Source organism: Acanthisitta chloris, unplaced genomic scaffold (genome assembly GCF_000695815.1).
Source record: "Acanthisitta chloris isolate BGI_N310 unplaced genomic scaffold, ASM69581v1 scaffold788, whole genome shotgun sequence".
Classification (NCBI taxonomy): domain Eukaryota; kingdom Metazoa; phylum Chordata; class Aves; order Passeriformes; family Acanthisittidae; genus Acanthisitta; species Acanthisitta chloris.
This window is the reverse complement of record NW_008687355.1, coordinates 2,695-14,909: the sequence shown is the minus strand read 5'-3', so window position 1 is coordinate 14,909 and position 12,215 is coordinate 2,695. Positions and strand designations below refer to the sequence as shown.

The 12,215-nt window shown below is 37.8% G+C and overlaps 1 protein-coding gene across 1 annotated transcript in view; it reads left to right on the top strand.

Moving 5' to 3' along the window:
- TTC37 (tetratricopeptide repeat domain 37) overlaps positions 1 to 12,215 on the top strand; it is a gene marked incomplete at its 3' end in the record, with an annotated part of 32,674 nt that overhangs the window by 18,955 nt on the left and 1,504 nt on the right. The window contains exons 18-32 of the mRNA XM_009080527.1: positions 152 to 328; positions 1,258 to 1,402; positions 1,564 to 1,642; positions 1,756 to 1,817; positions 1,938 to 1,994; positions 3,078 to 3,146; positions 4,076 to 4,150; positions 4,769 to 4,910; positions 6,090 to 6,183; positions 6,734 to 6,811; positions 8,082 to 8,206; positions 8,753 to 8,876; positions 10,319 to 10,537; positions 11,310 to 11,382; positions 12,094 to 12,160. Of these exons, the coding sequence (XP_009078775.1) occupies positions 152 to 328; positions 1,258 to 1,402; positions 1,564 to 1,642; positions 1,756 to 1,817; positions 1,938 to 1,994; positions 3,078 to 3,146; positions 4,076 to 4,150; positions 4,769 to 4,910; positions 6,090 to 6,183; positions 6,734 to 6,811; positions 8,082 to 8,206; positions 8,753 to 8,876; positions 10,319 to 10,537; positions 11,310 to 11,382; positions 12,094 to 12,160 (1,586 nt within the window). The remainder of the gene's footprint in view (positions 1 to 151; positions 329 to 1,257; positions 1,403 to 1,563; positions 1,643 to 1,755; positions 1,818 to 1,937; positions 1,995 to 3,077; positions 3,147 to 4,075; positions 4,151 to 4,768; positions 4,911 to 6,089; positions 6,184 to 6,733; positions 6,812 to 8,081; positions 8,207 to 8,752; positions 8,877 to 10,318; positions 10,538 to 11,309; positions 11,383 to 12,093; positions 12,161 to 12,215) is intronic.

Below are 12,215 nucleotides of genomic sequence, written 5' to 3'. Positions count from 1 at the left end.
GAATAGGAAGAAACCAAATAAAACAAATCAAACATCTCGTTTATTAATTGCTTTTGAGTTTGTGCCAGTCTTCAGAGTGGTAAACTTTCTTTCATAAAAGGATATTGTAGTGTCTGAATGGGTGTTGTGTGGATTTTCTATATAATTACAGGGCAGTAAAGTACTCTCCTGATATATCTTGCCTCTGGAAACTGCTTGGAGATACCTGTACTAGCGTGCATGTTATTTCACCAGCCAAAGTGAACGTTCAAGTACTAGGATCCCTTCTGGGTAAAAATGCAGACAAACAGATGCTGAAGAAAAATGAGCTGCTCATACTAGGAGGAAGGTAATAAGCTTTTGTTATCAAGAACTTCGATGCAGCTTGAGACTCTGAGTCTCAGGTGTTCTAGACTAATTTCTAGAAAGTGAAAGACATACTGATTTGTTGACACCTGCCTATTGGCTAAATAGATTCTTTTGCTTCTTCCAAGTTACACTACTCATTTCAGGGTGTGTTTCCTGTTGCCATGGAGCCTGTCAGCACTTCATCTAGCTCCTGCTTTTCTTCTTGTTTCTGTCTCCAGAGCATGACTGCACCCTCCCTGTTGCTCCACAAATCATGCATCTTTAAATGGAGTGGTTACAGCAGTTGTTAACTCATTCTCCCAGGACAACTGAAGTCCAAGATAATACTTTCAGCTTTCTGTCTGTACTTCTTTCTTGTAAAAGTGGCATGAATTCTTGCCATAGGTCTGAGGTTTAGGGTACACTGGATGAAGGAATTCCTTGTTTCTGGCCCTGGAAGCTTGTGATCTAGAAAATATTTGTAGTGTTTCTGAAGCCTCTTCTGTGACTCCCTTTGAGCTTTTTGCAGTTGGATATGTAAAGCAGGAGTGCAACTGCTTAGTGAATCTTGGGCACAATCTGTAAAACCAAATACTTTACTGGGAAGTATGATGCTCTGTAAAAATGAACGATATTTGTTTTAAGTAAAAGCATGCATAATGCGACTATCAGAGCTTTGATTTAATACACACCTGTGGCTTCACTACTGGGCACTACAGACTGCCTTTAAACCAGAATATATTCATTCTGTAATGGTAAGTGTCTGAATGAAAATGTTAGTTATTTTTTGCTTTCCCTTCTTGTCTGGTTTTATTTGTATTTATGCGTGTTTACTTGGTTTCAGTTTTTAAGCACGTTGAATGTTTCTTCTGCTTTCTGCTCTTCATGTGGAGACTTGGAATAATGATTCTGTGATTCATATTTCTGTAGGTGTTACAGCAAAGCTTTTAAACTGAAGCCTTTGCCTAGCATATGGTGTGATGTTGGAATAAATTATTATCGACAAGCAGAGCACCTCACAGCAGTGGGTGCCAACATGAATGAGATCAATGAACTACTAGATAAGTCTTTACAGGTATTATCTCTTTTCCCTGGTACTTTCTTTAAAATGATGTTTGTCCTTTTCTGCATGCTCTCTCTGTCCACAGTAAACCCCACATTTCTGAATAAGTGAGCCCTTAAAGTTTTCGTTTTTGCTCTTCTAGTGATTATAATCTGCATTTGATTTTCTTCCAGTGTCTCAAAAAAGCTGTGAGACTTGACAGCAGAAATCATCTTTATTGGAATGCACTTGGTGTAGTTGCTTCTTCTAGTGGTAGGTCTACAGCAAAACCCCAGCTCCATAATATGCTAAATTAGAATGCAACTTGACTAATGGTGTTTTGAAATTCAGTTAGATCTAGTCCTCTTTCTTTTTTTTTCCTTCAGCTATTGGGAATTATGCTCTTGCTCAACATTCGTTCATCAAATCTGTTCAAGCTGAGAAAATTGTAAGTGCTGTAGGCAGTTGCCATCTGTTTCAAGTGGGATTTAAAACTTTCCACCTGAGGCAGTGTTATTTTTGAACAGTGTAATAATATATTGCTTTCAACTTTATTCGTTCTGTCTAGAATCCTGTTGCCTGGACCAACTTGGGGGTTTTGTATCTGGCAACCGGAAACATTGAGGTAAATCTCTTTCAAATATAAATTCCATTTCCCTCTTTTTAAGGGAGTGTATAATGATGGGAGTGTGGGGAAAACTGAAAAGAACACCCCTCTCAAATTAAAGAAATGTACTTTCAAAAGAAATTAAATTGGCACCGATACCTTACTGGAGGAATGGACATGCACCAAGTATTTGTTCTGGAGGGTGACCTTCTGATGAATTGGTGAGGTTGCTTTCTAAGCAACTGGATGCAATGAAAATGCATTGGAAGGACTAAGAAGTGGTTAGTCTAATCAGGGCATGCCAGGTTCACGAAGAACTTTTATTCGCAGGTCATGAACTGAACTTTCAGTGTTTGAGTTCTGCTTGTCAGCTGATTTATGATTTACTGTAACGCTCTAGTCTCTCCAAGAGTTTTCTGGAGAAAAATTAGAGTACATCTTAGGCCTGGAGCTCTCATGCAGCTAAAGTACATCCTCTCCTATATGCTGGTTAGAATTAGAGAAATTTTGTTTAATTAGAAATGTGATGGTCAGTATTATTTTTAATAAAAATAACTTGATACTACAGACTGCTTACTGCTTAGACTGCTATTGCTAAGAATTTGTTCACCTTCTGCCTAATTGAGGGAGGAACTTTAAGCATATGCAGTACATAGGGAGATGACTTGTGAGTGGTAATCAGTTTTATCCTTTCGAAAATGTTAACTATTTGCATGACAGAAATTGGATCCTCCAAGAGTCAGATTTTTAAATATTGTTTCAAGGCTTATTTAGCTGCTGGATTATTTCATTGTTATAAGAAGGAAGCATATTTGAAAGGGAGGGAAACTTGGTGGTGTAAATATTCTTTTATTTTTTTTATATTTCATTTAAGAGTAAACTCTTATTTCTCTTTTTTTAATATTTCATGTAAGAGTAAACGGTTTTATTTCTCTGGGCAATGCATTGTTCTGTGTGACAGATGTTTTTAGCAGTGACTTAATTTGGCCCATTAGATCTCTTCTAATACTACTGCGTGTTAATTAATACCTGTATGTACTCAGAATTGCTCTTGTTACCATGCCAGGCAGTTCAATAGCACTGTTATATTTGGTTTTACAGCAAGCTCATGAAGCCTTCAAGGTAGCCCAGTGTCTGGAGCCTTCCTACGTATTGTGTTGGATTGGACAGGTAAGTTGATGAAAAATCACAAAACTGTGCACCAAAACCAGTTGTCAAAGAGTGGACTTTAACTTCATCCTAATAATTGGCACTTACTTCCTAAGACTTGTTTTAAGTAAAGGCAGCTTCTACTTTCTTGAAGGTGGATTGGACCCTTTGTTTCCATAATGGTGATGCAATGGGAGCTATGTTCATCAGATATGTTGGTATAATGTTTTTCTGGCTGATGTTTTGAGTTCTGTAAGAAACTAGTAACAAAACAATCACTGTTTTGCTCTAAGACAATTGTCAACAAAGCACTGTCTTCATAAGGTGATAGTTATTTCAGCTTCAGCTGTACCATTAGTTCATTATATGGCACCACCTAAACTATATTCTCAGCTCTTCCTTTCTAATGCCGCTGTTGGAATGAGTAAGTCTCTAATGTACTTGGGACAACGCACTTCTCACTTTCTTAGAAGTCCTTTCCTCCCCCTTCCACTGAGAAGCGATGTGCTGCTGCTGGTATCTAGGCCGTCTGTAAATAGTTGAGATACTTGTGACTTTTATGATCACTATAGGTGCACCTCATAATCCCATGCTGCTGACCTGCTAATGATCTCTAATTGAAACTGGATTCTGGGTAAGAACTGGCACCATTAACACTGAAATTCAGCTCCTGACATATGTTGTTATAAGTTATTCTAACACAAGTCTTGTCCTGAAAATTGTAAGGTAGCAGCAGCAGACTTTAAAATTACTGATACACTGGAAACTGCTTGTCCTCCCTTTAATTGTGTTAATTTTATTTCTAAAACCAGTGTTCCTTGGAGGTATGATGAAAAGAAAGTGTCTTCATGTTGAACACTTAAGACATGCCTGACATAACATGTGCTGAGATTTTTGTCAGTGTCATAATTCTCATAGTACCTGACCACAACAACTTTTGCTCTCTGTAGGCTCTTATTGCAGAGATGGTAGGCAGCTATGATACTATGGATCTCTTCAGGCACACAGTTGAACTCAAAATGCATGTAAGTATAACAGTTGTGTTGTTGTGAAGTTTTTGTATATCCAGTCTCTATGCTTAGGAGATATATTTTTTGAAAAATAGGCCATTTTTTAAAAATGAGTGGAACTTTTAGTCATACTTCGTATGAGATTGTCTGACTCCCGTGTCGTTGTTCCTGGCTTGTGCTGGCACTGTGTGGCAGAGTTATTTTATTAAATGCTTTAGTCCCAAGGGTCCAAGCAATCATGTCCATGAAGTCATGAAAAAACATTCTTCGTGTTCCACAAAATTGGACATAGATCAAAGGTATAAATTAAAAGTATTTCAGAAGAGAGCAAGGATATTGCCAGGACTCTGAGTTCTGACGAAATGGAGGACGTACTGTCTTACACCTCTTTTTGTCATCCCTACAGTAGTGCAACAAGTGATACAAAACTTTAAGAATTCACTTTGCTCATAGGGCAAGTTAAAACTGTGTTTCGTAATTCAGCTTGGTATTTTCTTCTGCTTAATATTGATGCAGTTTTTAGCCAAACTCTGCCCTAAAACACAGAATTGTTATTATAATCTATAATTATTTTGCTGTACCTTGAGCAGGTTTAATGACTCCTATTTTGGGGGCTTTTGTTTGTTTCTTGAGACCGAGGGAGCAAAAGGCTATGCCCACTGGGTATGTTCAACGCTGCAGGATAAAGCCAACAGAAACACTAAACTCTATCTGTACAACATTGTTCAAATGAATGCTATTCCAGCAGCCCAGGTGGCCTTGAGCAAATGTAGAGGTAGGTAATTTAAATACCTCTCTGACCTATCACACCTAGCAAGTGCATTCTGAATGCATAGAAACACCCGTACTAGTTCTGGCCAAGAAAGGTCTGACTCAGCTGGGGAAAGGCTTTTGAGCTGTAAAGTAACCTAAACAGGGTAAACAGACCATTGATTTTTATTATAACAAAAGTGTGAGTTCTGTCTGCCTACTTATTCCAGCGGATTTTGTTTCAAAGACTGATGAAAATAGAGCCCAGAGCCTTGTAGTGGTTGTCATAAGATGTTTGCTCTCAAACTCCCTTTGTGCATGTCTGTACGCATAGGTGCAGATAGATGCTAGATTCTCTGTCTCTGTGCTCTGATGCTTGGTAAGAGTGCTCCTGAGTGCTGTGTGACTCCATAACCTCAAGCATATGATTGTGTTAACCTTCTGGTGACACACCATGGTTTTGCACAGGGTTCCAAGCCAGTCTTCCCCTTTGGGGTAGCCTTTTGTTTGTTCTGGAAGGTAGATAGAACCAATGCGAATTTTCAATAATCTGTAGTTATTACTGTAAATAAATAATTTGAGTCATTTGTTGCTAGCTTTTGAGAGCTAGAAAATGAGGTGCAAACGCTGTAAATGAGATAAATGTGAGACTATTTCTTTGTGCCGTCCCTGTTTTTAAGTGGGCCGCTGGAGGGAGCTCCTTCCTAGTTCGGGAAGAAATGGGTAGGGTTGGAAGGGACCGTAGTGGGTCATCTGGTCCAACCTCCCTACTTAAACAGAGTCATCCGAGAGCACATTGCACAGATTTGTTTCAGAGATGTTGTATTAAAAATAAACAACAAGATGCTACTAGGATTTAGTATTACTAGAGTCAATACAAGATGAATACTTTGCTATTCTCTTACCTAAAAGCTCCTCTAAAACCAGTGTATGCTAAAAAACTTTAAAAATATTGAGTGCATTAATGCTATGTCATAACACCTTACACATTTTGGGGCTCACCTGATGTCATGTTGTGGGTCTTCTCTCTCTCCTGTATTTGCCGGCAGACTGTCAAATTCTAGAGAGCAACTGACAGAAGCACTTGGCAAAGTGTTTAGTGTATATGCATACATTGTAGCATCAATGTAGCAATGTTTTTGTAATGCTTTTTCACAGCTCTCTCTGATCTTGTTCTCCTGTATGGTCAATTCTGATTTTCTAGAAAGAAATCCAGACGATGCCTCTGTTTTCACAATGCTTGGCTATTTGAATGAGTATCTACATCTAAACCAGCAGGCAGCAGATGCTTATGGGAGGTAAACTGTATACCCTTGCCAAGTTTACTTACTGAAGCTTCTTGACCTCTTTTCCATGCACTAGCTGAAAAACTTATGGGTTTTCCTTTCCTTAAATCTTGCTTTCTGAATTCAACAGTACCTTTCAACTAAGGGTATTGTAAGGGGATGTTTCTGTACCAAATTTGGAAATGCAGAACACAGAACTGGGAAAGTAAAGGCATTCCAAGGCTTGTATGTCTTGCCATGACACTTAACTAATTCCCTGTGAGGGATTTGAAAGAAATTTTGGGAGTATGTAAGCTTGGGTTTTAGTTTTATTCTCTATACCATTCTAATTATTGGAGGTGGTTGGGCTTTGGTTTTTTTCTTCTTTTTTTCTCTTCAAATAGTAGGGGAAGGTGGCATATAAAACTGTTTGGTGAACCTGTTTGTTGATGCATTAGAACAGTAAAATAGGCTTTGTTTGTGCTTAATTAGCATAGAAAAGCTTCATCAACCAGTTGTCCATTCTCCTCTGAGAGCTATTATCCAAATGTGCATGTTATAGTCAGATTGTGGTTTATTTCAGGGCAGTTTCATTGCTGAAAAACTCTGAGGATACTGAGAAATACAATATAGCAGTGCAAAACTATGGCAGATCACTGTGGTAAGTGTTTGTTGACATATTTTCCAAGCCCTAACCAGTTTTGGATGTAGTGAATGCAGTGGCACAAAACATGAGTGAGTCTTAAAGGTGAAAGCTGTCTGCCAAAAACAATCTGTCTTAACTGTAGACAGGTTTGACTGAACTTTGTATTTGCTCCAGAAATGGGTAGTGTATTAAAGAAATCAAGTTGCAAGTAATTGCTGTATGCCTTCACACCAGTGATTTTCTTACCTTAGCTTGATGCTAAAGGGCCTTAATATATTCTGTACAATGTAGTTGTGTATGCTCTCCAGCATAAATTGTCATTTTAATTCTTTTTTTTTACAATCACCACATTTAAGATATGTAATAGTCTTAGTCTGAATAAAATAGCTTCAAAGTGTATTCAAAATTTCTTCTAGCTGCCTTTTGAATTTCTGTTGACTTGTACAACCTGAAGCATGTGGGGTTGGGGTGCTGTGTACACGTGCGTGATCTTTCTGCTGATGAACCTCTCTGCTGTTGTCTTACTTGCAATTCCAAGTTACTTTCATGTTGCCTTTCTGGCTCTGAGGGAATGCAAGACCTCAGTCTTAAGAGATGAAGATTTTCAAACTTCTCTTTGATGTAAGATAGCTCAAGCTCTGCTAATTAGGTATTTGTCAGCTCTCTAGGGAAACCTCATGTATTACTAAGTTTCTCTACGTGACCCTGGAACGTGTAGCTTGTGATAGTGTGATATTTCATTAACTTCAGGGAAGATTTTAGAAGCAACACCTTAAATTCCTGAGCCTGCTGTATGTGTTGATTCCCATGTGCAATTTATACAAGTGCAAAGCTCTAGTAATTATTAAGTAGTTCTGATAAACACAATCCTGTATCATTTCTTCGCCAGTGGTCTTACAACAGGAATGCTGTAATCTCTGTATGTGCACTTGCCTGTCTGCATGCACACATAGTTTGATTTTGTTTGTTGATATTTCTCCTTTGTTGTCTTCTCCCTGTCCATTCTGTACAGCATTAAGTGGCATTCTTACATATAGCTGTCGTACAGATGGGGAGGACATTTTCCTGGACATTATTCTTAGTGCAGTAGATAGTTGGAGAGACTAACTGTTGTAACAGAAGAAGGGTGGGGAATATTGAACATTCTTGTTCCTGCTCTTTTCCAGGTGTCTGCCAAAAGTTACTGTGGAAAAGAGGATACTGGTCTCAAGGGACAGTTTGTCTGAATCATAGCAGCTGTTGCTATATTGTTCATACCAGTGACTTGTTCTTTTTTCCCCCACAGTGCCCTTGGTCAGTGTGATAAGGCCATTGAGGCTTACACATCAATATCCCTAAATGAGTTTGATGGCATTGTGGGGCTAGCATTAGCCTATTTCAAGAAGGGACTCTTAGAAGAAAGTATCAAAGGTAAACACCTGCCTAATTCAGAGCATTATGGGACACTTCTCTTGAGGTTAATCTTAACAGAATTTGTTTGTCTGACCAACCAAGCTGTCGTAGAGTTCATTTTGCTCTTTTAGTCCTAATACAGAAGTACAAACCCTGCAACTATTTTAATCATTAGACTGTTCAGCAGAGTGCTAGAACTATTCAAATGTACTGAGGGAAGCTGCCTTTCTACAAGTGTTTAATTCTTGTCCATTAAGTTGTTTTTCTCTTAGCCTCCCTTGTTCTTAGATAAAATGACTTTGCTGCTTTTCAGTTCTGTTTCCACTTGCTAAGTATTAAACAACTCCCAAGCTCTATACAGTCCAGTAAATCTGGTGTTTCCAAACACATAGTTACTTCCAAAATCTTAGTTGGCTTTTTTTTTCTGCTTATGATTTGAGGTGTGAAAATACAGTGACCCTGAACCCAAAGTGCTTCTCTCTGTTCTAATTTCATGTTCTCCTAAAGCTTTTATAAAAATTGTATGTTCTTCTGCTTCAATTCTGGGTCTTGAATTTTTACCAGCCTATGAAAAAGCCTTGTCTGTTGCTGAGTCTGAAAAAGATAAAGCACATATCCTGACTGCTTTGGCGATAATAAAGTATAAACAAAACAGAGTGGATGCTGCAAAGACACTGCTGTTTAAATGGTGAGTGGAGGGAGTAATAATCAGAATGTGATATTTTATTGTACTGCTGAATCCTCATTTTTAGGGGGTCTTCAGTGGTTATTTTCTTTTTGTATTGTAGAATGAAAGTGGAAATGGATGCAGTGTTCTTATTCATATGATATGTCTGTTTTTGTTTTACAGCCTATATCTTCTATATTCTTAAAGTAGTAGGGGGCAGAAGGGTTGGGCAGTTTGGGTGTCTGATATCATAGAATGGTAGCTTTAAAAACTGTGTCTTTTAAGATGATATTACTTTATAGGTGTCATAAGCAGTAGACGCTATTTTTGCTCTTTATCTGTGACAACTCTAGATGACTTTTGAAGACTATTTCAGTTTTAAGTAGTCAGGAATCTCTAGAGCAATTGTGTTCCAAGCATCATAGACAAGGACAGTGTTCTGGCTTTCTTATTAAAAGAAACAGTTCTGTATCAGTTCTGCAATTAAGCCATGAATGTCTGTTTTTTTCAGATATGTGGAGGCTAAAAGCCTGTGCATCATTGTTAGTCTTCTGGTAGCTGTGGATTAAGTGTTAATACTTCAGCCTTTTAGAGTCAACCCTCTGTCATTATGGAACTCCAGTAGTGGCAGTACAGACCCTGCCTTGCCAGCAGACTCCTGAATGTATTGAAATAGTGAAGGTCCATGACCTAGTACACTCTAATTCCCAGGTAATTGATGATTAGTTAGCTAGGAGCCTGATTAAGTCCTCCATCCATGAATCACTGCAGACTTCTATTTTTCTCATAAACATCAACAATGAGAGTTTTCTAGATGACCTTAGTTGTTCGAGTTTTTTTTTTTAAAAAGTAAATTGTTTAGAAAAGAAACATCGCAGTGAGTATGTCGCGATCTGAAATGGAAGCACAGTGCTGCAAAGGTATATGGTGGATTTTACTAATACGAACAAAAATGGCACATTCTGGTCAAATACACAAATGTCTCTGTTCACTAGAATTCATGCTAGATGACTTAAGAGGCCTGAGTAGGACCTTGAACAAGAAGCTACCTTTTTCAGTTTTCTTAGCCAGCTTAGCACAGATACTTTTAGCGGTATGTCTTTAGAGCTAATATGATAGAATATGATTTCTTGTTAAAAGGTACATTATTCAAGTTTAGGTTTAACAGCTCTTAGTTCTTCTTGCTAGGAACTGAAAGCAAAACAAAATCAGAAGCTTACATTCTTGTCTTTTTTTGAAGGCAAAAATCATAAAGAGCTTGATTAGAAACCTGTAGCCACCTGATCCTCAAGGATATAGTTCAAGCTTGGTCCACAGTCTCACAGTTAGTGGCTGGTAATCCTGTATACTATTCACGATACACAGGAACAAGAGGACTAAGAAGCAGCAACTACTCTAATGTTAACACTAAGTTTAATTTGTGCTCCAAAACAGTGTCTGTTTTCCTCTCTCTGATTCAACAGCTCATTAAAGGAACCTAGTATGGAAAGTCTGAAGGCTTTGTGCACACTGGGACTGGTAAAGCAGGATGTAACACTTGCAACAGCAGCCCTGAAAGAATTACGGAAGAATGAAAAAGGGAATGATGACGTTTATGAGACGTGCCGTATTGCATCTGCTGTCTGTGTAGTTCAAGGCAAAAGTGCAGGGGTCCAGCGAGTGGTCTCCAAAGCAATACACAGGTATGTAGTTTGCCTTGCTTTAGATTGCCTTGTAAGTATATTGCTTTGATTACATTGAAGGGGAAGCAAACATCTGTTTACTTGAAGCATTTTTCTGGGAAAAAAAAATTAAAAATTGTTTTTCAAAAGTGAAGTCCTCACTTGAAGTTGTAGCATCAGCTGACAGAAGTTTACTTTCTGATTTATGGAATCAAATGGCAGAAGTTTCATGGCTTGTTTGGTGTTTTCTGGTTTTGTTTTGGTGGTTTCTTTGATAACTAGATCAGTTCACTGTTCTGTAAAAGCATTTTTCATCATATATAGCATGACCTTCAGCCTAGAAAAGCCTGTAGGGCTTTTCTTTAGTATTTCGCAGGCTTTGAAGCTATTTGTTCTGTTGGCTAGATGTCTGTGTTTGAATGTGTTTTGATTAGCCTTAGCATTCTGTGCCTTTAAGCAAGACACACCTCATAGTCTCTGAGTGTTTTCAGAAACTAATCTTCATTCAAATTGTTTTTCTCCAGCTACAATTAAAATTCATTCACAGTATGAGGGCAAGACCTGTAGTCCTAAAGTTTGTTTTATTCCCACGAATATTGATACGCATATTGTGCATCTTATTCCTTTATATATAGCTTCAATATTGTGGTGTTACTACCCATGTCTATTTTCTATTATGTTGCATTGTTTTCATAATAGAAAAAGATCCATTTGGTTTTTATAGCAACTGCCTACTGAGTCATGGAAGACCAGGTACATATCTAAACTAGAAGGTCTCATATCCTTTTCCCAGGAACCCTGGTAATCCTGCCCTTTGGTCTCTTCTATCTCGATTAGTTCCACTGTTTGCATCACAAAAGGCAAAAGTAAGTGCCGTTGTTTTAACAGTGTGCTGTTTACATCCTGGGTAGTTTGTGTTGTTTCTTAAGTAAAAGAAACTTCACCCTTCAGTATGTGGACTTTAACTAGTTAGTATGAATAGCTAAGGCTTACATACAAAGCAGTGCATAGCCTCATGCCAAAGTTCTATGCTCTTATTTGCGTCTTTATTTGCGTCTTTCGTGAGGTAACATGTCTTGATCCTCTTGAAATAAACTCAGAGGAAAATTCTGCTAGAATTATTGCAACAATATAAGGCTGTGCTATGTTTAGTTTTATACAGATGTGTTGTGTATATAAATATATACTAAGTTTTATATGCTTCAATTTAGTTAATCTGGGCAATTTCACTTTTCTCAGTGTTCCCTTGACAATTTTGTGCTTATTAGCTGTTGTCCAGATAAATACATTTTGTCTTAATTTAGATAATTAGATAAACAAAAATAGTACCTGAATACAAGAACCTTTCCATATGGAGCTAAAACTATAAACAGAATGTATGGATCAGTTCTAGCACTGAATGTGTCTTCCTTATTTTTTATAAAGAGATTGTGCTATAAGCAAGGAAAATATCTTACTGTGCAAATTTTTATATTTCTGATTAATGAGCATTAAAAGATATTGACATTACATTTTGCATAACATCTCTTAATTAATCTGTCTTGTAACCAAGTCAGTTGTTTTTCTTCATCTTGCAGGGGGGAGCTGTGGCAGGAAATGTCGCACATGTACTTGATGTAAACCATGGAAAGGTTTGGCTTCCTTAAAATGAAGATCTTGTAATTAATTCTATCTGATCACTTATAGTGTTAAGTGACTC